At 37.6% G+C, this 27,279-nt stretch overlaps 1 protein-coding gene across 25 annotated transcripts in view; it reads left to right on the top strand.

Annotated features, from left to right (window-relative positions):
• Window positions 1–14,456: 14,456 nt before the first annotated feature.
• Window positions 14,457–27,279, top strand: part of Sw (cytoplasmic dynein 1 intermediate chain short wing) — a 123,668-nt gene continuing 110,845 nt past the window's right edge. For 12 of the 25 annotated variants that reach the window (XM_076797132.1, XM_076797131.1, XM_076797128.1 and 9 more), the window contains exons 1-6: window positions 14,457–14,610; window positions 14,806–14,940; window positions 15,027–15,147; window positions 15,224–15,320; window positions 15,381–15,486; window positions 15,567–15,697. In XM_076797132.1, coding sequence (XP_076653247.1) covers window positions 15,046–15,147; window positions 15,224–15,320; window positions 15,381–15,486; window positions 15,567–15,697 — 436 coding nt within the window. In that variant the 5' untranslated portion in view covers window positions 14,457–14,610; window positions 14,806–14,940; window positions 15,027–15,045. The remainder of the gene's footprint in view (window positions 14,611–14,805; window positions 14,941–15,026; window positions 15,148–15,223; window positions 15,321–15,380; window positions 15,487–15,566; window positions 15,698–27,279) is intronic. The other 13 variants (XM_076797140.1, XM_076797135.1, XM_076797141.1 and 10 more) reach the window with 2 other exon arrangements.

Here is a 27,279-nt window from a genome sequence, read left to right as displayed (position 1 = left end):
AGCGTGTTCACGCACAAGCACGGACGTAACCCGTAGAGTGCGTGTTTGCACGCGGCTACGAGTGGTCTGGAGCTCGGAGAAGTTCCTAAGAGGGCTGCTCCAAGCCAACTCCTAAGGTTGCTTTTTTTTATTTCAAGGAGTATAGGGGGGAGGGGGAATTGTCGGGGTTGGGGAGCCAGGGGCTATGGAAATTTTCAAAAACCCGTGAAATAAGAAGGCGTATTGAGTAAGAGTGGTGAATGTAAATGAAAAGAGAGATGCCTGAATAGTTTAAGCAGGGAAAAGAGTTGTCTAGTTCTCCTTAGGGCTTGGTGAGATAATCAGCAAGTCCAGGGAGAAGAGAAGAGAAGACGTGAGGCTTGAATTTTTAATTGCGGGTTCCGCGAGGGGCGGAGACGTGCGTAAAGAGTAGAGTTAGAATGATAGTGGAATCGGAGTTTTAGCCAGATAAGGGAGTTTGTCTGGGGTGCATTCCCCGGTCATGCGAATTAAAGGTTTGTCATGCTCTTTGACTGAGAAGTTGGATATCATATGTTCTATATATTTACCCAGTATAGGTACGTTTGCAAGAGTATGGAGTTCCCTGGTGGGAAACCTACGGTCCTTGTTGAGTATGACCTTCAGGATTCTGGACTGGATAATTTGTGCTTTCCGCCTGGTAGCTTTAGAGAGGATTTTCCACCAGATGCCCGGGCCGTATGTGAGGACAGGCCTGAGACACATTAAGTAAGTTAAAATGCGAAGTTTAAGTGGAAGGTGAGAGCACAGTGAAATAAACTCTGATAGAGCTCGAAAGGCTCGGAGAGTCTTTGTGGTACGATCGGTAAGAGCCGGTTTCCAGTTTAGTTTGTAATCAAGGATGACTCCAAGGTATTTTACCTGATTTGACCAGGCCACGGATTCTCCGTCAATCATGAATTGGTTGTTATTCTTGAAATTGTTCAGGATGGTTTTTGGGGATTTAGAAAAGAGGATGGCCTCGGTTTTGGATGGATTTGGTAGCAGTTTCCAGCTTTTAAAGTAATCTATTATGTTATCTAAATACTTCTGGACTCTACTGAAGAGGGCCGTACGAAGGCGCCTGGTAGAGGTGGAATAAATAGCAGTGTCGTCAGCGTAGAGAGCTACTTCGCATGATCGCATGGAAGGTATGTCTGTATACGGTGGACTTGTGTGAGTTGAACCAGACATAACATGTACGTTCAAGTAGGTAAGAATTTAATAGTCTTAGGATCGAATGGGGTAGGCCCATTCTGTATAGTTTATACAGAATGGCCCTATGCCAGATGGTGTCAAAGGCCTTAGATAGATCTAAAAGTACCATGATAGTATCACGTCGTACATTAAGCCCGTGAGCTATATGTTGTGTGATTCTGCTAACCTGGTGGATGGTGGAGTGTCCCTGGCGAAAACTAAATTGTTGGTTGATAAGTAAGTTGTTGGTTTTGGCATACTCGTCAATATTATGGTACTCTATATTATTACTCGCTCAAGTAATTTGCCTGGGATAGGCAAAAGACTTATCGGTCGATAACTGGCTGGGTCGGTGGTATGTTTACCTGGTTTGTGGATAGGTATGACTTTAGCGACCTTCCATGCGGTAGGCAAGTAGCAAAGTAGAAAGGAGTATTTAAATATGTAATATAATTGGCAGAAGATTTTGTGGGATGGGTTGGCCAGCATCGGTACGGTTATTTTATCGGGTCCAGGAGCCTTGTTGGACATCATCTTTCTAACAAGTTCAAAGATTTCCCTAGGGGAGTGTAGCTTGGTTGGAACACAGTTGTCTCGAGTGGACCATTCGAAGTTGTCATTTTCATGAGAGTTGTAGATTTTGCTTCCATTGAATTCTAAGACTGGAGTAAAGGAGGAGCGACTTTTGGCTACTGAGTGATAAGTTGACCACAATGTGGGATCCGGCCTTATGATCCAAGGCGCCACCCCACTGCGTGGTGTGCGCCGCGGTAGGCCGGCCGGCGGGCCACAAGGCGGGGAGCAAGGCGTGCTCCCCGCCGCCCAAAAAGAAGAAGGGCGCAAAGGGGGACGGTGTGGCTTCCCCCAAAAGCGCGGCGCCGATTACCCCGGGGGGAAGTCGGCCGCTCCCCCAAACCCAAATGAGGGGGAGACAATGGAGGTGGAGGCGGGCCCTAGCGGGACCGCAGAGGAGGGGACCAGCGCGGAGACCAATTAATGGCCAACATTCCGCGCTGGTCCCCTCTCCCGGTACTTCAAGCCAACCTCAACCATTGCCGCCGGGCGCAGGACCTGATGGTCCAGTGCCTGGAGGAGTGGGGGGTTGGCCTGGCCGTCGCCACGGAGCCGTACAGGGTCCCGGACCATCCACACTGGTCCGGTGACGTTGACGGCTCCGTGGCGATATGGTGGCGTCGCCACTCGGCGACAGTGCCCCCCTGCTCCGTGGTCGAACGGGGCAGGGGGATGATTATGGTAAAGTGGGGAAGATTTCTGGTCGTGGGGTGCTACAGCTCACCCAGTTATGACTCCGCCGAACTCGGGAGGTTCCTGGACCGGCTGGGGCTCATGATAACCCCGTACGTAGCCGGTCCGGTGCTGGTCCTGGGCGACTTCAACGCGAAGTCCACCACCTGGGGTAACCCCAGGACCAGCGCCCGAGGCGGAGTCCTGGAAGACTGGGCGGAGGGGATGGAGCTCCGGTTGTTAAACCGGGGCTCCGTGCCTACGTGCGTGAGGTGGAACGGGTGGTCGATCGTTGACGTATCGTTCGCGACCGCCGCCGCCTCACGCCGTGTGTCCAACTGGCGGGTCTGGAATGGAGAGACCCTGTCGGGCCACAGCTACGTCCTGATGGACGTGGCTGTGGTCTCGGACTCGCCGTTGGACACGCCCCACCGACGTGGCGCCCCGTCAACGCCCAGATGGGCGCTGAAACGACTGGACGGGGACCTCCTGAGGGCCGTGATTATCGGCTCCGCCTGGCCTTCGGCCAGGGAGCGCGAGGCAGATGAGGGGGCGGCTTAGATTCGGGGCACGTTGCAGATGATCTGTGACGTGGCGATGCCCCGGGTCCGAGCTTAGCCCCCGAGAAATTCAGTCTACTGGTGGTCGGGGGAGCTGGCCGAATTACGCAGTTCGGCCGGCCGAGCCCGCCGCCGTTTCACCCGCGCCCGTCGCCGCCATTTTCTGGGCGGCGATGCGGAGCCGAGGGTCACCGAGCTGTACAGGGAGTACAGATCGGCGGCTGTGGCCCTCAAGCGTGGGATAGCCGCTGCTAAGGCCAAGGCCTGGGATGAGCTCCTGCTCACCCTCCGTGACGACCCATGGGGACGCCCGTACAAGGCGGTGCTTGGGAAGCTCCGCCCCTGGGCGTCCCCGGTCACGGAGAGGTTAGACCCGGAACTCCTGGGGCGCGTCGTAGATACCCTCTTCCGGGTCCGATCATGGGATAGTCGGACGAATTCCGGGTCACCGCGTGGGAGCTGTACCAGGCCGTCCGGGAGCTGCGGGCTGGGGGCAAGAAGGCCCCCGGCCCTGATGGGGCTCCCGGTGTTGTAGCGGCCTTAGCCCTGGAGATCCTCGCCCCGGCGTTCAGGAGCGTCATGGACGCGAGCCTGCGCCGGGGGGTCTTCCCTACGATTTGGAAAGGTGCGTGACTATTTCTCCTCCACAAGGAGGGGAAACCCGCACAGTCTCCCTCTGCATACCGGCCGGTGTGTTTACTCGACGAGGCGGACAAGCTGTTCGAAAGAATAATTGCCGCCCGCCTCGTCGAGCATCTGTCGCGGGATGGTCCCGGCCTGAGCGACTCCCACTATGGATTCCGGAGGGGGCGCTCGACTATTGACGCCCTGGAGCGTTTGCGCCTCCTCCGGGAACGGGCTGTCGCTCGGGGCGGGGTGTTGATCACCGTGTCGTTGGACATATCCAACGCATTCAACGACCTGCCCTGGACGGAGATAATGGGGGCGCTGGACCATTTCCAGGTGCCCCCTTATCTCCGGGAGGTGGTCGGCGACTATCTTCGCGGCAGGGAGGTGGTGTTCACCGACCGGTACAACACCGTGCACACGAGGGAGACGCACCGCGGCGCACAGTGGTACCAAGGCGGCAAAAAATCAATTTTATCAATTTTCGATTTTTATAAAAAAAATTATTTTTTGTATAGCCTAATAGTGCGTGCATGATGTGCCAAAGTCAGATTTTAAAAAAAAATTTTTACGGAGATATACGCATGGCAAATAACCATTTCCTCGCTCCTGGGAATTCATCAGTTTTCAGTGCGATAGTTATGTAATTACTACGCCTATAATTGAATACTTAGGGGTCTACAAATCATATGGGTTATTGCAAATGGTTTCAACTATTGACTGGCAAAAAAAATTTTCCAAAAAAAGTTGTTTAACATTAAGTAATGTGGACTAACCTGAAGCCCCTTTGCGTTACGCTCATTTTTTATTTATGGAGGAATACAAAAAATTCTTTGAATACCTTCGATCTGGAACTAATCGTTTTGGCAAGTTATAATATTGATCTAGCTTTGTGCAAAATTTTAAGAGATACTTCGAGATGCTTTCGCCGCAATTTAAGTTTAAATATCAACTTTCGGAATTTCCGAGAATGAATCGCGCGGATGTCACGACTATTTGATGTTTCAGGTGAAATTTTTAAGGGTTACATATCGGATAATAAAAAAAAATGTGACATTCATACATATAAAAAGATATTTAATAACAATTTTTTATGTTAAATAAACAGTTTTCGTTCACTGGACCACTGTCGCAGAAATGCAACAGGTATTTTTTGGTAGTGCTCCTATGAACGCTATAAAAATAATTTATGTAAGATAAAAAAAATCGTTATTAAATATTTTTTTATACATAAAAAATTAATAAATCATATGCACTTCACATTTTTCTTTATTAATTAGAAATATTCCTAAAAAATTTCACCTGGAACATCAAATAATCGTAACTTCCACACGATTCACACTTGGAAATTCTGAAAGTTGATATTTAAACTTAAATTGCGGCGAAAGCATCTCGAAGTATCTCTTAAAATTATGCACAAAGCTAGATCAATATTATAACTTGCCAAAACGATTAGTTCCAGACCAAAATCTATTAAAGGATTTGTTGTATGCTTCCATAAATAAAAAATGGGCAGAAAACAGAGATTTTCGATTAGCCCTTATTACTTAATGTTAACAACTTTTTACAAACATTTTTTTTTGCCAAATAAGCGTCGTACCTGTGGCATTCTCTCCACAAATTTTCAAACAAATTCGTTGGATAGTATCGTTTTTACAGATTTTTTGCCGCTTTTTGGCCATTTGGCACCACTGAGCGGCGTCCCGCAGGTGTCAGTCCTCGGGCCGCTCCTGTGGAATTTGTCGTACGACGCGGTGCTGCGGTTCGTCCTCCCCCCGGATACGGGTGTCATCTACTATGCGGATGACACCCTGGTTTTTTGCCGAGAGGTGTGTGGGGGACTGGAAGAGGACCAGGCACCTGGGAGAGGCTGCCCTGGACTGCGTGGTCGGGCGAATCCGAAGAATGGGGCTGACCGTGGCCGCCGCAAAGACCGAAGCGATATGGTTATACGGACCGTCTCGGTCGTGGCGGCCACCCCGTGGTCAGGACCTATGGATTCGCGTCGCTGAAACCTCCGTCGAGATCGGTCCCAGGCTGAGGTACCTGGGCCTGGTTATAGACGGCCGCCGGCGATTCGAAGGACATTTCGAGCTCCTCGCCCCCCGACTGGAGAGGGCGGCGGCCGCCTTGGCGGGGGGCCTCAGTTGAAAGTCCGCCGCCTCTATATGGAGGTGGTGCGGTCGATTGCCCTGTATAGGGCACCCGTATGGCACCGCTCGCTCACGGCCGCACAGTGGTCCAAATCGAGAAATTCAGTGACTTTTGGCCCGAAAATGAACTTTCATGTATCGATACCTGATCAATGAACATTGCTTCCCAAATGTCCATAGACCTCGGAAATGGAGAAATTAGTACAATTTATTAAATATTATAGTTGCAATAAATATTGAAAGTTGGACATTTTAAGAAGAGTATTTTTCACAAGAAAAATTGCTTCACTTTGATGCGATGCCCTGACGTTCCTATTTAATATTTTCTCGCGCTTTTTTTTTTAAATTAAAGAGCAGATTTTTGCGATAAGAAATCGTGTCTTACATTATTAATTAGTCTGCACAATGTATTAAAAGTTAATGCTGGACTAAATGGAGAAAATTAAAAAAATTTTTTATATTCGGTAAGAGATATCTTTAAAGTCCCAGGAAGTCCCAGTTTCTAACAAATTGGACTATTTTCAGTACACCTTCCTCTATATGATGGTATAAAAATTATTTCCGCACTCTTCCGCCTTTGCAAATTATAGCAGTTTAAAACTGACAATGTTACGATTATGATTGGTATCCCATGCCTGCTTCAGTCCATAAGTTATTAATGCATGGTGCAGATGTAATAAAACACGCATTATTACCAATCGGACAATTATCGGAGGAGGCTCAAGAAACACGTCACAAAGACTTTAAACAATTTAGATACAAACATACAAGAAAATCAGACAGAATATTAACAAATGAAGATGTATTTTATAGACTTTTATTGACATCGGACCCGCACATGTCAGCAATGCGAGTGAAATCATGTAAGAAAAGAATACAAAATTTAGAACCAGAAGCTGAATTATTAATAATTAAATAATAGAAAAGGCAGGCTTTGAAATGGATGGACTATAAAAAATAATGCTAGACAAAACCATTTGAGAATGAAGACTGACAAAGTATAAACAAATATTATTTTTTCATATTTCATGTTATTATTATTATATTATAAAACCATCATTGTTATCACATTTTTATCACAAAAGATTTACAAAAATGTTACTAAATTATTTTATATTATATACAATATTACAAATATTATCAATTATTATAAAAAATATCTTTTGACACAGTTATGTGACGTTTTTACCTTACCCGACTCCTCAAATTTACATTTTTCCCAATTCATTAAACATTGCATGTGTGAAACAAATATAAAATACACACTTAGACAGAAAAAATGGTTTGGAAGATTGTATTTAAACAATTTTTTTTTTAGTGAAAAATATCAATGAAAATTAATAAGAAATTATTGTTTAACAAATTTAAAAAATATTAATTTTTCTTTAGTTCAAATTGACTATTTTTTTAATGAATTTTAGTGCAAATTTCATCCCGATAACTCTTATGGTACAAAAGTTATAACAAAAAGTCACTGAATTTCTCGATTTGGACCACTGTGGGCCGGCCGGCACAGCCAAGCACTCTTGGAAAGAGTGCGGCGTCGACTGGCTCTGCGGGCCATACGGGGTTACCGCACCATCTCCACCGAGGCGGCGGGACTCCTCACTGTGGTTCCGCCCTTCCATGTTGTGGCGGTGGAGCGGGCGAAGCATTACCACATCGCCCGCTCATTCCGTCGCCCGCCGGGGGTGGAACTCACGCGCGAGGAGGAGGAGGAGCTCGAGGCTCAGAGTCGCCAGGCCCGGACGGACACGTTCGCGGAGTGGACGGCGCTTTTGGCGACCTCCGCGCGTCCGATTGTCCGGGCCCTCCTGCCCATATTCGATATATGGTGCAGGAGGCGGGGAAGGATGACCTTCCGCTTCACTCAGGTGTTCTTCGGCCAGGGAGACTCCCCGCGCCCTGATGCGTCCCCGCCAATGGGAGCGGTGGATTTGGGGGCCAGGGGTGCGAGCTGACCCGGGCCCCGGGGGGAGCATAGCTCCCCCCGGGTTAGTTTCCCGGTATGGGGGGGGGGGTGTCGGTCCGTCCCTCCCCAACAGGTGAGGGAGATCCGTGAGGCGTGGGATAGGAAGGGTCGGGGCGTGCCGGATTGTGCCTCCGACGGCCCTTCCTTCCGGTGGCGACGTCTTCTTGCCTCGGCCGGGGCTGGTTCTTCCGGGACACCGGCTCCGAGCGGGGCACGAAGACTCCGGGAGGTGTGGGTGGACCGAGCTTGGGCTAGTCCCTCCGCCCGGGGTCTTATAGTGTAGGCAATGGGGGGGGGGGGGGCTAACCTCTTCCCCCGGGGTATGATGATAGCTGGGAGGTGTCCTGTTGAGTACTCGCGTGATCCAGGCACCTCCCCCTTTAGCTTAGGTGGGCGTGGGCTTTCCCCAGGGAGCCGGGGTATGCGAAAAGTATTTTCCCCACGAAAAAAAGGTCAATGCCTATCTCACAGGCCAGTCCGGCCGGCTCAACATTACAACCCTGGTTTTGACCCTAGCGTTTAGGAGCCGGCAACCGTGCCAGGCTTTGAAACCGAATTTCTTCTCTGGCCTGTCGGGCCTTTTCCAGATGGCCTTTCGAGAGCGCATTGACAGTTCCCTGCTGTGCATGGAATAAAAAAAATGTTTTTAGGGGCTCCACAGCTCCTTAGGTAAACTATCCGTATATCTCTCCCTTACAACACCATGGAAATTTGAAACGTTCGTGGCACTTAGTGAAACAGCATTACACATCCTTATATGTATTTTATCATGCGTAAATTATACATATAAAATTCTTCTGAAATAATTTATCATGTTATACGCAAATGTAATTTCTTGATGAAAATATATTAGAAACATCTTTGTTCTGCAAATTCTACCACCGGTTAAAGTGTAAAAAATTTTTTTTAAATATGGTCATATTCTACGATTCTTCCCGTGTGAAATTCCGTTTTTTAATTCGCGGAGCATCAAAAATTGCAAATATTGGGTACTTGAAACTGTTATAAAAATATATTAGGTTGGAGGGAAAGTTCTGCCGTATTTTAAAGAAAACATTTGAATTAATTTATAAAAATATATGTTTAACCCCTTAACCTACGATCTACGTTCGTGAATTTTGGGCCGAAAACGTAAACAAGCTCTCGCAGCCTTCGAGCCATTCGCACGACTTGTGTAATACGCTGATTGGGCCAATCGTAAATATTACGGGCATCGTTCGTGGTACGACGGTCGCGGTTTGTAATTTGCCCCACCACAAATAGCACTGACAAGGCTCGTGATGTATTCTCATTATCCCTTCGTATCGTGATCAGTTTCAAGTTATTCTTGATCACATTCGCACATCGAAATTTATTTTCATAAATTCTAGAGAAGCATCCCCACAAGATGTTTGCAAGAAAAAGATTTCGTGTTGAGAGCAGTGAGAATTGTGCTAATAATTTTGCTAACGAAAGTGACAGTAGTGACGATATATGTTCTGTTCGAAGAAAATGCATGCGATTAGTTATTTATGATACTTCTGACGACGATCAACTACCAGAGCCCGGGCTTTGGGAAGAAATAAGAAATAGTCCAAAAATATGGGACTATACGATGACTCCTGGCATAAGAGAGGCAGCCTTATGTGAATTAGGAGGAAGTAGAAGAGAATTAGATATATTTAATCTAATATTTGATGACATATTCTGGGAAAATATTGTAACCGAAACCACAGACGAGGTATAAGGATAGACCTATCATCCAATGCATTTTCGTGTCCAACGTTTTTGGGGTCACGTAACCCCATTACCATTTTCGTGTCACATCCTGTATTACCAACTGGAACTAAAATCTGCTGACAGCGTCGTTAGTGGTAGGAATTAAAATTAAAAATAGCTATATATGTATATAGTCACTGCAGTCTCGCGAACACAATAGAATATTGTTTTCTAAAACGCTTTAACGATTTCAAATACTAATTTCGGTTATGATTAGTTAAACTTTATGTTGGGTATAAATAACAAATGAATGAAACTGTACGTACAATAAAGAATATGTTTAACTGCAAAATTCGAAATGTTGTAAACAGCCAAATATTAATATGTACTTTATAAATGTAACGTATACGCGAATAAATTCATTGTTCAGAACTGTATTGTTATTGTTATAGGATGACATCATTTTGTTCCTATTATTAATTAACTACATTGCTTTGAACAGTAATTATTATGTAAATATTTTTTAAACGGTTTTTATGAAAATTTTCATGAACATTACAAGACAAATGTTTTAATAACTTACTAAAAACTACAAAGCCAAGCTTTGAACGTAACTTGGTTATATATAAATAGCCTCAAATTAGTAGATATTTGAAATTTGAACACCATTATTACTGTATTTGTTAACAATAAATAAAAGATTCGTCTTAACATCAGCTACAACAACATGTAATAAAAAATACTTAGTTTTATATTTACTTAAAAAATTAAGATGACCATAATTTTTTATCAAAAAAATTTTTTTCTATTGGGATTTATAGATAACTGAGTATCGATTAACTTTTGTTGGAAACATTATTCTGCCAGATTATCCGAAATGTTTAAAACATCCCCAGATGGCTTCTTTTGGGTCACTGAGATCTTGGTTGGTGGCCCGTCGAGAAATTTTCCGAGTGTGGTACTCGCGAAATGATCGTAATTCCTTATGCGTTGCTTCCTGGGTATCTTCTGAAAGATTTCCGATGGATAATAGGATGCTTTCTACCACATCAGCACCTTGTATGAGCACTTTGTGTACAGTTACCAATATATAATACCATGGATATAAATTCATTCCCCGATGCTCTGTGTGCAACTCGTGCTATGTACTCCAACTCTTCCGGGGTGTACTGCGTCAACAGGCTTTCTATTTGCCTGCGATTTATCATGTCACTTGCCTCAGAAAACCCTTTTTTTGGTCGTCCACCTTCACTGCGTCCTTCAAATTCAAACAGTGGTTGTTCAAACCAATCGGGACATTTTAAAAGAAATCTATCAACATCGCGTTCGTTGTTCTTCCATTTTTTTACTAAATTGATAGAAAATTGTTTAATTATTTTTTTAACAAAATCTTCTGACGTCTATAAAAATTTTCAAAATTACATGTCTGAGCCACATATTCATAAATTGAATTTTGGACACCAACACTACTAGACGCACAGATGTTATTTCTATCTCGAAGAAATTGAAAGATGTCCCTCCTTACAAACAATCAAGATTAATGCAGAATACTTTGCACAAGTGTTCATTAGATTTATCTAAGAATTTCGCAGTATTTCGTTCGTAAGCAAATTTATTTGAAGAGAGAAGTCAACCTTTCGTCCGAACTGACCGTTCTATGTAAGTGCTTATGAATCAATGGCTATCGCCATTGTATATTGTTTTGAAAGAAGTCAAAGGGCAGTTTGGGCCTCGTGTACGAAGAAGTGTGTTCACGGCACCTAATGTCCACATTGAAGCTTCCACATCGGGTAAACTAACGAAAGAATTATTTAGAACGTGGTTGACTGAAGTGTTTCTCCCATCTGCTGCAGAAAATTCTGTTTTACTTCTTGATTCATGGAATGGATATAACGACGAGATCATACGTAACGCCCTGCCAGAGGGCCGATCTTCCGATCTTGCAATATTATTAATATTGATATCAATCTACACGCAAGAGATAATATTATTAAACTACACTCATTAATCCACACCCAAATATCAGCTGCACGTTATAAACGGCTGTTTCAATATGCTTGGTTCCGCAGTGGATATATAGAAGAACGGCCAGGAGAATTTGAAAATCCCGTAGAGTGCTGCTTTACAAAATTAGATGGTCTAACGTGTTTCCATTGTTCAAATGTAGTTGTACTTAAATGTTCTTGGTGGAAAGACCATTCATGTTTATCTCATTTTATCCTTGAGTATCATTATTGCCAGAATTATGTAGAATAATCTTTGCGGATAGTTCTTCTTTCAAAATCAGCTCTTTTCAGAGCTACCATAAACGACGAGGGAAACTCCAGCTTCGAGGATTCACAGTTTAAAAAGGCTGCAGGTATATTTTGACCGAAGGCCCAACGATTGCGGAATTTCACAGGCGAATTGGCTATAAAAGTCGGTACCCTTACTCCGCCGCACAGTTGTCTGAGAGCGGCTAAAACTCCATATTTTCAAGTGTCTTATAAAATCAAATTTGTTATATTTTTGAATAGTAGGGGAGTAAATCAAAACGTTTCAAGGATGAATCAAATTCGGCAATTTCATAAAAATGAATTAAATTCGGCCATGCTAAGCATACCTAGGTTTCAGAATGAACTCAAGCACATGTTTGAAGAAACCGTATGCGCCTGTAAAAATAGAAATACGAAAAATATTTTTTTTCTGGCTTACTTCGAGTACTAAGACTCGGAAACAATCGTGGAAACTATTTATTTTTAATTTCTTGGAGCAGTTTTACATGTAATGCCATTAAACGTGGAAAAGAACAACGTTAAACTCTCTTGCGCCAACGTGCACATGCTAAAAACACGTTTGTAGATGTCTAAGTAAATAATAAATCCAAAATTCAACTGCGGCAACCTGAGGCTTCGCGTTTTATCTCATGAAATGTCGGTGAAAAACGTGGTGTCCCGGGTGAGGTCAGGTTTTTAGTGGGTACGGGTACGCCAAAAATCTGCGACCTAAGCCCCACACTACCCCATTCTGGGATGTGCGTAAGGCATTTTCCTCCTCTTACTTAAAAAAAAAAAGTATACCGGTTTCGTGTAAATAATAAGCTTAATTAAAATTTAAATAACCGTTACCTCTATATCATAAATTTTCATTAAATCTTGTACATAAGCGTATTCTTCTTATTTCATTTTATTTTAAATTACATAAAATTATTATTTAAATTAAGTAGTATTTTTTTATGGAGAGGAATTATTTTTTATCATTTTTAATCTAAATTGTTTCTATACTCATTTAAAGCAGAATAAATGCTTTTTCAATTTATCTAAATAAACTTTTATTTATTGATATTAAACAAAATAATAATTGTTGTTGAAAATTTAAATACCTATTTAGCGCTATTTATATCTTGAAATTGATTCATATAAACTGTTGTTGGCTCCTTTGAACCTTTTGTTATCAAATACAATATTCAAAAAGGACGGAAAATATTCAAAAGATTGTCAAAAAATATTTTAATGACAGTTGTTATGCGAGGTTCTATATTCGTTACAAGTTGCGGCATGTCTGTTATTATCGATAATTATTATGGATATTGTTATTATTGATAAACAACTATTTCAAAACTGATAACAATAATGGTAAGAGGTCAACTAAATCTGAACTCCTGTATGCTTTTACGATTTAACGATAAGTCAGATCAGCAATAAACAGAATTTTATTTTTATTCTAAATAATTATATTTTATTCCAAAATATTTGGAAAAAAGAACTAATAATTGTATATGTAATGTTAACATACAATAACAGACACGCTGCAACTTGTAACGAATATGGAACCTCGCATAACAGCTGTCATTAAAATTTTTGTTAACAATCTTTTGAATATTTTTCCGTCCTTTTGAAAATTGTATTTGATAGCGGAACGTTCAAAGGAACCAACAACAGTTCATATAAATCAAATTCAAGATAAAAATAGCGTTAAATAGGTATTTCAATTTTCAACAACAATTATTATTATGTTTACTATCAATAAATAAAAGTTTATTTATATAAATTGAAAAAGCATTATTTAGCTTTGAAATGAGTATAGAAACAGAAAGCATTGTACTTAAACAGAGATGAAATATTCAGGTTGAATTAATCATTGTTGAGTTTCGAGGTCTCGAGGTTGGTAATGTTTGTGTTACGGTTTGCGGTCTGAAAGATTGGCGCGGGCCTCTCTTCTGCCATGGACGTCTGAAAGGATGGACGCGTTTCGTTGTGCGATAGTATATAGAGATAGAATAGATAAGTTGTTTTCCAAAGAGTAATAGTATAAGTAAATATATATATTCTATAATGAGTGTAACAGAATAAGTAAGCGTGTAATCAATAAATCCATAAATATAGTAGAAATAACAGAAAATAACAATCATGTAATATCGCGTTTCGTTTACTTTTCCAGAATTGCGACTGTAACTTGGAAAATAGCCGAAATACGCGCTGTGCATTACACAGCAGTAACAGTAAATTGGCAACTATGCGACGAATATTCTCCGATGTGGTTTGGTAACTAGGCCTTCGATACCTGTGATTAAATATAATTCCTAAACTCACCACTCTAAATCGTAGAGGGCATACCAAAACCACTGATTTTTTGAACAGTCGATATTTCAGAACATGAGACACGAAGTCCCATAAGATGTTAGGTCTATCCTTATATCTCGTCTGTGCTACTACGTACACGGAATCACGTGGTTAGGAACTTTGAATAATGCACTGAATTCGTGGTTCTACGAGGACCGTTAACAAGTGTTTATGACTAGATACCAAATACGACCGATTGCGACGGACAGCGTTAACCGAGTGTCTGCCTGGTCGTGTAACGGTCGCTTGGAGAGACCGTTGGGAGTAGGGCTGCCAACTCTCCGACCGGGATTTCCCTAGGCGCGACCGAGGGCAATGGCGACGCCAGCGCCATACTCCCTAAAGAACGCTGAAACCCCGGGCGTGAGCATTCTCATTCCTCTCTGATTCAAATTCAGGTCTATGGTCTGTGGTTCTATCCATTCCGTTAGTACGAGATATTGATACTGTGGTGCTATTGTTGCAATGTAAAAGGTTTGCCTATCGGACGGGTGGAATAGATGATGTAGAAATCAGCGATTATAACGGTTTTTAGTACTCAAATTTGTAAAGTACACAAGGTAAATATCTCATAAATAGTCCAACAAAATTAAACAATTTTAAGATAAATTCTTTATATTGGAACCTTTGAATGACAATTGTAAGTTGTGAGTTATTCAACGAGTTCATGTCTGATTATTGTAACGAGTATTTTTATCAATTTTAGAATAATTTGTACCTACATGTTTAATTTAATAAAGTTATTGATTTAACAGACGTGAAAATTCGCCGTTTGCATGTGCATTTGTCGATATAGTTTTCACAGATTCGGTAGAAACTGACGTCACTAGGCAGAAATCAATAATCGCACCAAACTCGATTCAAGTTCCGTTAATAAGTTTCATGAACCGGTAAGACTTTCATCATTTTTATATTATTCTTGAAGATAATTGTTATAGTTGGGAATTTATTTAATATATTTAACGATATTTTTTAGGTAATAACAAACTAGCACAATGATGTCAGATCGAAAAGCTGAACTGGAAAGGAAAAAGGCAAAGCTTCAAGCTATTAGAGAAGAAAAGGAGAGACGCAAGAGAGAAAAAGAACAGAAAGATGTAAATATTTCATTTACATACAATGTGTATATTTTGGTGTATTTTCTATATATCTACCTATATGGTCTATATTAAGGTTGAGGAAGCTACGGTTCGTGCTGCAGGAACGGATAAAGATCACCGCAAGGAACTGGATGCTATGCTATCATCATTAGGTGTAGCTCCAGTGTCAGGTTAGCTTTATTTTATATTTTATTCAAAGTTGTATCTTCCATGCTTTAATGTATTTGCAGATGTATTATCCAGTTTATCTAGTATGAATTCATTAACTCCGGAACAAAGCGCTAATGCTACTCCTGATGCTAGCTTACAACCATCTAGTATAAATTCTGCTCAAAGGTATTTAATTTTTTCTTGAATATCTTGTTTTCAGTATTATCATATGTATTTTATAACGTAATCAAATGTTTCAATTGTAGCAGTGCTGGAAGGAGGAAAAACCGTGAACTTACTATTGTCTCTGTGGCACATACTAATATTCCACCAAAGGAACCAGTGGTTTATAACAAACAAACTCAAACAATTCAGACAACGCACACATCTCATGACGGTGAGTGATTGTATTTATCTTGTAATTTATTTACTACACTATGCGTTGATTCTTCTAAATTTAAGAATATGTTTAATTACTAGAGAATAACATTTATGATGTTCATTGCAATAATACTGATTAAAGGAAACATACAATATATATATACATAAATACATACATACAGAGTACCACCAAAAGGGATGCATTTTTTAAGAACTAATTTTGTTTTGAAATATAGTTCCATAAAATAAGAGATGCAAGTGAAAAAATAATCATTTTGTAGTATTGTGTCTATCCAAAATGATAGCTTTTTTCTGTGTAAATATTTGTGGGTACACGTTTCACTATATTGAAAACAATCATTTAAATAAAAGCACGAGACAAATAAGAATTCAAATACATAAATGTATAAAAGCGGAATTTTAACATATAAAATTGGCACTGTAAAGAGAAGAAACAGCTAAATATTTATAGTTGTATGAAAAAATTGCTAAAGACGAAGTTATATCATTAGAGAAGTTATATGTAACTAAAGAAATTTTTCGAGGACCTTTTTTTACAGCATTTTAAGTTCATTGGTTCTTTTTAAATGCAGCTATATTATCTTCTTTACATACTATTAAAGAAAATAAAATATTAATTTAATCACTACAACAACATACAGTCACGTCGTTATTTAAGTTGACGCGGTTGAATTCGGATTACGCGATGCTGTTTTTTTAAATATGGTTTGTACTTGACTTTCCTGGTCTTCTGCTTCTGTTTACAATAAGAATGGATAGTGCCACAGTCAATTGTAGAGTTTCAAAACGAAACTATCGCGGAAAGTGTAGTAATTACAAATTACTAAAATTCTTGTCAAATTTTCGCCAGTCGGAAAGTAAGTTGACGCAAACATATTTTTTATTTTTAATACAAATTCATGACTATAACTACTTATTAATTATATTAATATACGTGGCTGATTGTAAAATATTTTTAGCATGTAATATTTATAATAATAAATTGTTGTTATTTGTAGTATGCATAAGAATGTAGGTAAAAAACTGTGATAAATGTCAATGCAATATTAGTTCGTAACAATAATATGTTTATTCAGTCTTTATAATTCTAATCGAAATAGTAATTTCTTTTTATAACAAAACAGTAATAAAATTAACACATTTTTTTATTCTTGTTAATATCGAAAACACGTAGGACCTCTGAACTCTGAATTTTGCCATAGATGGAAATAAATTTTCTTGCAGTAATTCTATGTATTTAGCAGCAGTAAGTTTTCCATCGATTACTGTTAAATTTCCAACGTGGTTGTTATTAAAACAACCCCATATCATTATACTGCCACCGCCGTGTTTAATAGTGGGTATTATTAATTTTTGTTTAAATGTGTGATCTTCTTTTCTCCAAACATATTTCCTTCTTTTATTTTAAATTAATTCAAATTTAGATTCATCTCTCCATATTATTGATTCCCAAAACGAAATTGGTTTTTTATAACGCTCCTTTGCAAAATGTAAACGTTTTTGAGCATTTACCTTAGAAATATAGTCTTTTTCTTGATATTGTTACGTCCCAGGTGGGACGGATTATAATTTTTACGGGATAGGACGCAGCTTCGAACCTACCTGGATTCACCGGCTACGGTTCGGGAAATTGAGGATTGTTTAAATAAATTATATTCTTATTTTCAAAAAACAACAAAATTATTGATTTATTCAATACTAAGTGCTGAATTAGATATTTTAAATATGATTTTACAAATAGAGATTATATGTAGTTAGCGCATAAACTAGATAGCTTACAAATATTTCGTTCAATAATAATAATGTTAATTTTTACCTAGTCGCTGATTTTTGGTTAACGCTCGCTAGTCAAAAATCGCCGCGAGTCGCAATCGCTGGGCCTTGATTAGAAGTAGTGGTCGGGATCGTCAGGTTTCGTAATCCTACGCCAATTTGAACACTACACTATTTCGCGGAACTTAAAGAAACGACAACTGAACTTTATTAAAACTGACACAGCAAAATTCTATAACGGACTGGTCTGGTCCAAACTCCATGACAGAATGATTGATTTTTGTTATACTGGTTCCCTTTTATAAGATGGACAGTCCATTGTTTCAATAGGATGTTGATTTAATCCTCTAATTTTTCTATCTAATGCGTGTCACTCTTACCATGGGATCAGTGTGCCTTCTTAGAACTTAGTGTAACTGGACACACTTTCTGTTTATTTTTCAGGGTGATACCGATCTTTGCTGTGTCTCTCACAGGAGGATAATTGGAATTGTTTTGTGCGCTATCTAACTTCTTAGAAATTTTAACACCTATCTTAATCCTATTTATTTTCTTCTCCTCGCGTGACATCATTGAGTTTCAACAATAGTTCATAATAATTCTTTGTCTGAAGTTTTATTCGTTTTATTCTTGAGCGGTCGAACCACCGGACGTGACAATATCCATTCATGAACCATGTAAATTTTGTTCATGAATGCGTGATTTAATTTACTTAATGGATATCGGCAATGACAAATTTTCTTTTATTTGTCTTGCACTAATAAAGGGATTTTTTTTTTACTTCCTTAACAATTTGTCGATCTTGACGAGCAGATGTTTTCAGATTTTGCACATATTTTCCGAACGCCTTCGTCGGAGATACCAAACTCCACAGCTATTTGCTGCAAACTCTTTCCATCCATTCTTCTTTTATAAAGGGCCTAGCCGAATAAGATGGTCAAAACTGCCCTTAGACGTTTTTCAATAATTAATGAACCATTCGAAAGCTGACCAAGAAAAACCCCTCTGAGCCAAATCTCAACCCCCTATCGTGCTCGTGAGGGTAGTTACAGGGTAAATTAGATTTTGAGCTTTTCCGTGCATTTTCCGCACTCTGATGCTTCCCAAAATTCTGAAAAAATGTGACATATTTTGGACCCTAAGGCGGATTTTTGAGAATTTTTTCAGATTTTTTGGATGCAAACTGTGGTCGTAAAAAATGAAAAACCTCAAAAAAATCGGAAAAATGCAGGTTTCTCAAAAATATGAAAACATGCTATTGAGCTGTTTAGTGCCCCAATAAAGTACCATAACAGGCAGTGTCCTCAATTTTTTTAGATTTTTTGTTGTGGGAAGTCTTTGTCAAAAACAAGAAAAACCGAATTTTTTCGACGTTTCTGCTATTAGGAGGAAAGTTACACTTGTTGATTTTATCGCAAGTATATATTAAGTCATTTTTAACGTTATTACATTGAAACAAGTAAGTGTTTGACCTCAGAAATATGTTTTAAGAGAAAAATAAATTCTATTTCGTGCGATATATACCAGAATGTTCGCAACGTTTACAACATCGCCGGTTGGCCGAGCAGTCAAGGTGTCGGACTACGGAGCGGAAACGCTGGGTTCCAATCCCGTCCAGGGTAAAGTTTTTTTTTCCATACATCATCTTTATTTTTTCAATTTTTTATTACATGGTTTATTCATGTGATTTTTAAAATATTTTTTTAATGTTTTAAAAATATTTAAGAAACATTTTTGAGTAAAATATATGTAAATATAGTTTTAGAGTATCTATCACTTCCTCGATTCTCTAATTGTATATGATCTTCATTACGGTCCTCTCTAACATTCTTAGTATTAAAATTCATTAATCTGGCTTCTAAGCCTTGCGTCTTCATAAATTAGGGAGGAAATGAGAAGAACTCTGAATAAATAACACGCAGCAAAGTATTGGTTTTTGTCAAATTGAAAGAAAAGGGCTACATACTACCACTATTTTTAAAGTGAGGTATCAGGTACAAATAAGCCTTAGCCATTCCTCTTTATTGTAACGTACATGAGGATGTATTTCCGTTTATAGTTACTTGATTGAAAACCATCATGAAGAGGGGAGTCTTTTGTATTGTCGACAGAGGTTTTCGAGATGTTACATCTCATTTAACAGGTCTTGGTTTCAGAGTTCTCATGCCTGCTTTAAAAGGTAATCGTTCTCAACTTTCGACGAAAGAGTCGAATTATTCCCGTAAAGTCACGAAAATTCATTGGGTTGTAGAGGCAATGTATAGTATACAAGGTCAAAAGTACCAGCTTCTACACAAACAAGTAGACAACGAAACCTTTCCAAAAATTGGACATACTTGGAACTGCAAAACGACTCCATTTCAAACAGTATCCTCGGTAGATACTCTGGATTTTCCGGAAATGACAGAAGTAGATTTAAAAATTCTTTTCACGGAATCTTACCAATTTTCGCAAGCAATTGCTATATCTGGCGGAAATCGTGGACGAACACAATAATATAAATATTAATTTATTGCCTAATCCAAGAAAATAATATCATTAAATTCGGAGTCAAATCGGAGTAATATAAATAAAAGTTAGTTAAAAATGTTACCTCAATATTTTTTAAAAACATTTAAAAAATATTGTTAAAATCACATGAATAAACCATGTAATAAAAAATTGAAAAAATAAAGATGATGTATGGAAAAAAAAACTTTACCCTGGACGGGATTGGAACCCAGCGTTTCCGCTCCGTAGTCCGACACCTTGACTGCTCGGCCAACCGGCGATGTTGTAAACGTTGCGAACATTCTGGTATATATCGCACGAAATAGAATTTATTTTTCTCTTAAAACATATTTCTGAGGTCAAACACTTACTTGTTTCAATGTAATAACGTTAAAAATGACTTAATATATACTTGCGATAAAATCAACAAGTGTAACTTTCCTCCTAATAGCAGAAACGTCGAAAAAATTCGGTTTTTCTTGTTTTTGACAAAGACTTCCCACAACAAAAAATCTAAAAAAATTGAGGACACTGCCTGTTATGGTACTTTATTGGGGCACTAAACAGCTCAATAGCATGTTTTCATATTTTTGAGAAACCTGCATTTTTCCGATTTTTTTGAGGTTTTTCATTTTTTACGACCACAGTTTGCATCCAAAAAATCTGAAAAAATTCTCAAAAATCCGCCTTAGGGTCCAAAATATGTCACATTTTTTCAGAATTTTGGGAAGCATCAGAGTGCGGAAAATGCACGGAAAAGCTCAAAATCTAATTTACCCTGTAACTACCCTCATGAGCACGATAGGGGGTTGAGATTTGGCTCAGAGGGGTTTTTCTTGGTCAGCTTTCGAATGGTTCATTAATTATTGAAAAACGTCTAAGGGCAGTTTTGACCATCTTATTCGGCTAGGCCCTTTGAATTCTCTCAAATACATGTAATTCTCTAGTTTTAGGTATACTACAAACAACAACTATTTATTATTGTAGATATTACATGCTAAAAATATTTTATAATCAGCCACATATACTAATATAATTAATAAGTAATTATACTCATGAATTTGTATTAAAAATAAAAAATTTGTTTGCGACAACTTACTTTCCGACTGGCGAAAATTTGACAAGAATTTTAGAAATTTGTAATTACTACACTTTCCGCGATTCTTTCGTTTTGAAATTCTACAATTGACTGTCGCACTACCCATGCTTACTGTAAACAGAAGCAGAAGACCAGGAAAGTCAAATACAAACCATATTTAAAAAAAAAACAGCATCGCGTACTCCGAATTCGACCGCGTCAACTTAAATACCGACGCGACTGTAGTATTCTGTTTATCTGATCTCAAGATATTTCTATTTCTATTCTCTATTATTATTGAACAGTTATTGAGTCTCATTATTAAGGTTTATTAAAGCATTAGAATGAATAAAGTACTTAGTACTTTAAGGTTAAGAATGTTACTGTAAAGTTTTAAATTGAAATTCGTTCAATTTCTGAAATGCAATGAATTAATGACATGAATATGAATGATATGCCTTTATATACTATATACATATATTTGTGGTTTTGAACATGTTTTTTTTCAAAATGGTTTTTTCACTATTGATATGATTTCAAAAGAAGTTTTTGATTTGTCAATTGAAATTTTAGCTGTATATCTTGAAAATTTCTACTTGTCAATTAACGAATAGAAAATGTAATATGTTGTATGGTTTTTGTTTAATTATAAACAATTTACGTAATGTCAGAATAAAATCCACTGTTTGAATGTGACAACTTGTCATTCAGTTAATTGTAACTGTATCCTTGCTCCTCATTAAATAATAATTACATACATACAGTGACGAGTAAAAGTGTAAACACACTTTGCTAGTTTTACATAAAACATGATAATACAACCTATTTTTCAATTGAATGATAAAGATTAGGTAGTAATAATTACAATGTGAATAGGATTTATCGACAATAGGGATTGAAGGCAATTTTTACAGTTTTGCACTTTAATTGTGCTCGTCGAAATAAAGTTTTAAATTAATATTTTGACCATTTTCCTTTACTTTTTTGTACTAATTCCAGCCTGCGTAGTAAAGTATCTATTAAATTTTTAATTATTTCTGGCTCAATGTTGTACCATTCTTGCTCTGTCCTTTTCCACAATTCATGAACACCTGAAGGTGGATTGTCATATTTTGCTAGCCTTCTTTCCACAATTGACCATAAATTTTCGATTGGGTTCGTATCTGGACTTTATGGTGGCCACTTCATCACAGAAAACTTTTGACTTCCTAACCAGGTTTTTACTATATTTGCAGTATGCTTAGGGTCCCCACTTGTTGAAATACTATTTCGTCTTCAGCAAATTCAATAGAATTAACAACAGAAGGTAAATTATTTTGCAAAATATTTAAATAATGCTCTTTGCACATGATACCTTCTATCCGAACTAAGGGACCAGCACCCTTATGAGTAAAACAACCCCGACACATAATTGAGCCACTCCCGAACTTCATAGTTTGTTTTATGCTACTTCCTTGATTCCTATTTTCGGATGAAGTCTAGTACCAAGACCTTCCATCAGATTCAATCTATTAATTTTTGTTTCGTCAGGCCATATAACTCTTTTCCAATCTTCTATTGTCCACTCTTTGTATGTATGAGCAAATTTTTTTTGTAGTTTAATATTTTTGTCTGAAAGAGCTGATTTGCGTTTGTTTTTTTTTCGCATTTAACTCGATTTACTTTACGGAGCGGCGAATGGTCTATTCATTTGCTTTTACTCCAACGTCTTGAGCCGCGATTTTTGGAGTTTTATGACTTTCAGACCAAAGACAATGTGCAATTTCACGTGCAGTTTTGTCAGAAACAAGTTGCAGTCTACCGTTTCTTGACGAAGTTGACACACTACCATAGGTTTTCTTTATTCTTGCAACCATCGTATGACTTACACCACATTTTACTGCAATTTGGTATAGTGAAAAACTTTTATCGCACAATGAAATGATACTGTATCTTTCATCTGCACTAAGTCGTTTCATCTTGACTTACGCGTGCCAACTAACTAAATGTGTCTTACTACAGTTGGCTATCAGTGTTTGTTGACAATTTCATATCCCTAGCATTTGTGTACTATCTTAACCGTTTCTGATGATACGTGCAAAACTATAGAACATTGCTTTAAATCCTTATTTTTGTAAAATATTATATATATATTGTTAATGTTATCTAACATAAACTGTTATGTTTTGTTTATCACATTCACCATATAATTATTATTACCTAAGCTTTATCATTCAATTGAAAAATAGGTTGTATTATCACGTTTTATGTAAGACTAGTGAAGTGTGTTTATACTTTTGCCCGTCACTGTATGGATAAAGTAGAAAATTTCATGTCTTGCTTTTTGAGAGCTCAGAAAATTGATATCTTCTTGTCCAGTAACTTAGTATATCTATTAGTAATATAACATATACATGTTCAAATTTTTTAATTAATTGACCACATCATTTTATTCATAAAAATCGACAATTTTAATGGGAAAAAAATTAAATTCTCCCTCAACACCCCAATGGCTGTACCTTGGTCAATTTTGAATTAGAGTCTCAAAATCATCATTTAATTGCTCAGGTTCTTATGATTCCTTTGAATTAGTAGTCATTTTATTAGGAGCAATTCCAATGTGTCTAGAAGGGATATCTTCAAAAATATATTTGAAAAAATTGATAAATATAGCTCTAAATTGTCCTAAGCTTCTTCAACTGTATAGTTGTTAAGAAGGTCCGCCATCTGAGAGTTAAGTAAACCAATAGCGTGATGCTTAAGAATGTAACAAACAGAGAATATGGAATTTCTATCTACAAGAAGAATTAAAAAATGTTACGTATTATTTTAAACTTACATCACCAGAGAATTGCAATGTGCACTTTAATTACACTGAAAAAAATAAAAAATGTGAATGTATCATTTACTACATGGTTCGATTGTAATAATGTGATGGATTCAGATTTTAGAGATTTCAGAAATAAATTTTTTAAAAATGTATATTGTTCTAGTGTATAGTTTTAGCTCTGAAATTTTGTAAAAGATTGTCTTGAGGAAAATTTTATATAAGTTATATATGATTTTTAAGTAGCATTCCAATTTAACATATCACTCTGTGTGTATGTATATTTACATATATCTATAATGGATATATTCCACTGTAATCTAAAATGTATCTAAAAGATTAAACATATTGTAAATGAAAAATTTTGTAGAAAATATTAAAAATTCGTTCTAAATTAGTTATAGCTTTAAAACGTTTTTTAATGGTATATTGAAATGGTATATGGTTCTATGTATTACATAATTTATTTTTACAATTCCTTTGATCAGTTTTCAATTTCATATTTCTTTTAAAAATATTCCTTTATGGATTCATATAGAATACGTTGTATACAGTGATACAATACATGGTTTACATAATTAGATGCATACTGATTTAGTTACACTTTATTCTCTTACGTTTTTAAACCTTTGTAATCTCATATTAACCATGCCACATTTTAAAAGTAATATTAACGTTTTTTTATATTTTTAGATATAAAAGTAATTTCAATAACATATTAAACTAGTAGTCATAAACACTATTTACCACAATGTGCACTAAGCAAATTTGATTAACATGTTACACACCACGACGCGCCCGCTGCATAGTCGGGAATTGGACATGAGAAACAGTAATTATTGACTAAAAGGGGTCAATGTCCTTTCACTTTACAATCAGGCTCACATAAGTAATTTACTCGTGATCACTATAAAATGGTTTCCATATATCCATTGTGTCCATAAATGTTGAATGAAATCCTCGTAAGTGCAAGTATTCACAAAAATGCACATATGCACTGTGCATATCGGGATCCAGCAAATTTGACTAGTTGACTTTTTACTTTGTCACTGTTGAGGGTATGACAGAAGTGGAGTTCTTCTAATAATAAAACACAGCTTAGTGAACAAAAGAACCTTAATATAAAGAATAGAAACGGTGAATAGAACTGAGTCCCTTTTGTCGAACTAACTCGGAGTGGACGTGCAAATCACGTCTTCCCCACTCTTGCCATTTCGGTTACCGATCGTCATTTCAACTGGTGACGTACACTACACTGGGTTTTTTTCGCCTTGACATTCCTGAATTTGAGTTTTATTTCCAAATTGTCTGTTTTATATCAGCAGTTACTAATTAATTACTTACTATTTTCCCATAATTAGTCACTAACAAAAGTAGTAATTTACTAGGCGAGCTCGTATTCCCTTTTCGTGCTTGTGCGAGTCGAGGCGCGGTAGTGGGTGTAGCGGCTCGATTGTTGGCAGCTCGTGAACAATCAGTTTTCTTGGCCTGACCTAGGGCTTCTAAAAGTATAAAGGGGACCCTGGTTATTGAATAAAGTTGGACGAGATCAGTTGAGTAGATCATTCAACACAATGATATTTCTTATTATACTACGTTAGTATAATACAATTACAATGTGATTATTGCAATAGTGGTTGCTACTTTTAAGAGTCACATTTTCAAATTGATTTTTTAGAAAGGATCTAGGAGGATAAGAATGGTCCAGCGGCCCCGGCCACAATTTTTATTGGTATTGTGTGGAAAACAATGGTTTTAGGTTGAAAGATAATCCCCCAAAATTTTAAGTCGCTAACCCTTCATTTAAGGATAATATGAGGGTAAATACCTTTAACTGTATCATTTTTTTTCTCGGTTGTAAATTAAGATATTCAGATGGAAGGAAAACGAAAGTATTCGAATTTACCTCCTTCATATCATATATTTTTTTCACAATTGTGATCAAATTATTAAGGGTAGAAAAAAATTATTTAATTTTTTAGGGGTGGAGGTTGCAAGCAAGCCTTCGAGTGACCACTTCCAAAAAATTCAAGAACAATGTTCTGTTACCTATCGAATATATACAAAAGTTTCAAGATGGTCGGATTGATGGAACATCGTTAAATATTGAAAAACAAATGAAATTACGCCATTATAATAGTATAATCTATAGTGCAGTGTTTCTTGCGACTCTAATTAATAATTTTTATCAGGAGATTAAGTCCCTCCTTGATCAATTATTCCTTTTTATACGCGACGCATCGTATTATATTCTATTCTTATCTACCCGAATTTATAAATAGACATTACGTAGGTGTAAAAGAGAACTTTAGGAATCATAATATAGATTTATTCTATCTTCGTCACTATTTTCCTCAATTACTGGTACAGTATGTGTTACATCAAATATCTTGGTTAATATCTCCGATGGTTTTACAATTTTCGATTTAAATCGCCCATGAGATAAATAGTAAATAATAATCGTAGCGACATGAGAACAGCAACCTACTGTTCTGTTGCCATTAGCACAGTCACATGTGTATCGTGTAATAGCGGTATAACTAATCGAATGTGGTACATATTCAATGTAGCTTCAATATGCCTCGAATGAACTTTCACCCTTATAATATAGTTAGTTTCCTTTAAATATTCAATATTTAAAATATTATCATCCCTCATTAATTCCGCTAGATAGCATACTGCCTGGGTTAATTGATAGGTACCTGTACATAATATTACATAAGTAGTATATAATTTTACATATGGTAATATTATACATATACAAAACGGGAAAAGAATAGTGTTAATGCATGTGCTTACCTATAAATAAGATTTGTTGTACAAATTGTAAACGGTTTACATAACGATGTTTTCTTCTGTCCAGAATATTGATTTCCTTTGATACGCATTATTTTTATTTTTTTCATATCTAACATATGTTCCATCAAAAATTTCTACTAATTGAGAATGTTCCATTTCAAAAAAGTTTCCTTGACGCATACGATGTTTCATTTAAAATGAGATCGGCTCTGAATTTTGCATTTATTCCGAAGTGATTTGCTAAAATATCCTTTTCAAATGCGTTAATTATTTGATGGAAATATTCTGACACGTATTGTTCATGTTGCAGACCGAATATATTTTTAATCATTACATTAGAACTGCCACTTCTGAGTTTAAATAAAAATATAGTTAGTGTTTGTTTCACAGTTCGTGATTTACTGTCTCTCATACTTTTCAACATGTTTTTTAGCTTTCCAACATTGTTCCAATTAAGGCCAGTGAAAGCATGTAGTTGTTCCTAATTTATGGAACCATCCGATATTTTATCAAATAAAGAAAAATCCACATTCCAAGCCAACTGGTCCAAAAACAAAGAAACTTCACTAGCTTCTACTGATATATTGTTATTTTATATATATATATATATATATTGTTATTTTATATTTTT

This window comes from Halictus rubicundus, chromosome 11, assembly GCF_050948215.1.
Source record: "Halictus rubicundus isolate RS-2024b chromosome 11, iyHalRubi1_principal, whole genome shotgun sequence".
NCBI lineage: Eukaryota > Metazoa > Arthropoda > Insecta > Hymenoptera > Halictidae > Halictus > Halictus rubicundus.
Note: the sequence above shows the minus strand (reverse complement) of the source record. Positions and strands in the feature narration are given on the sequence as shown.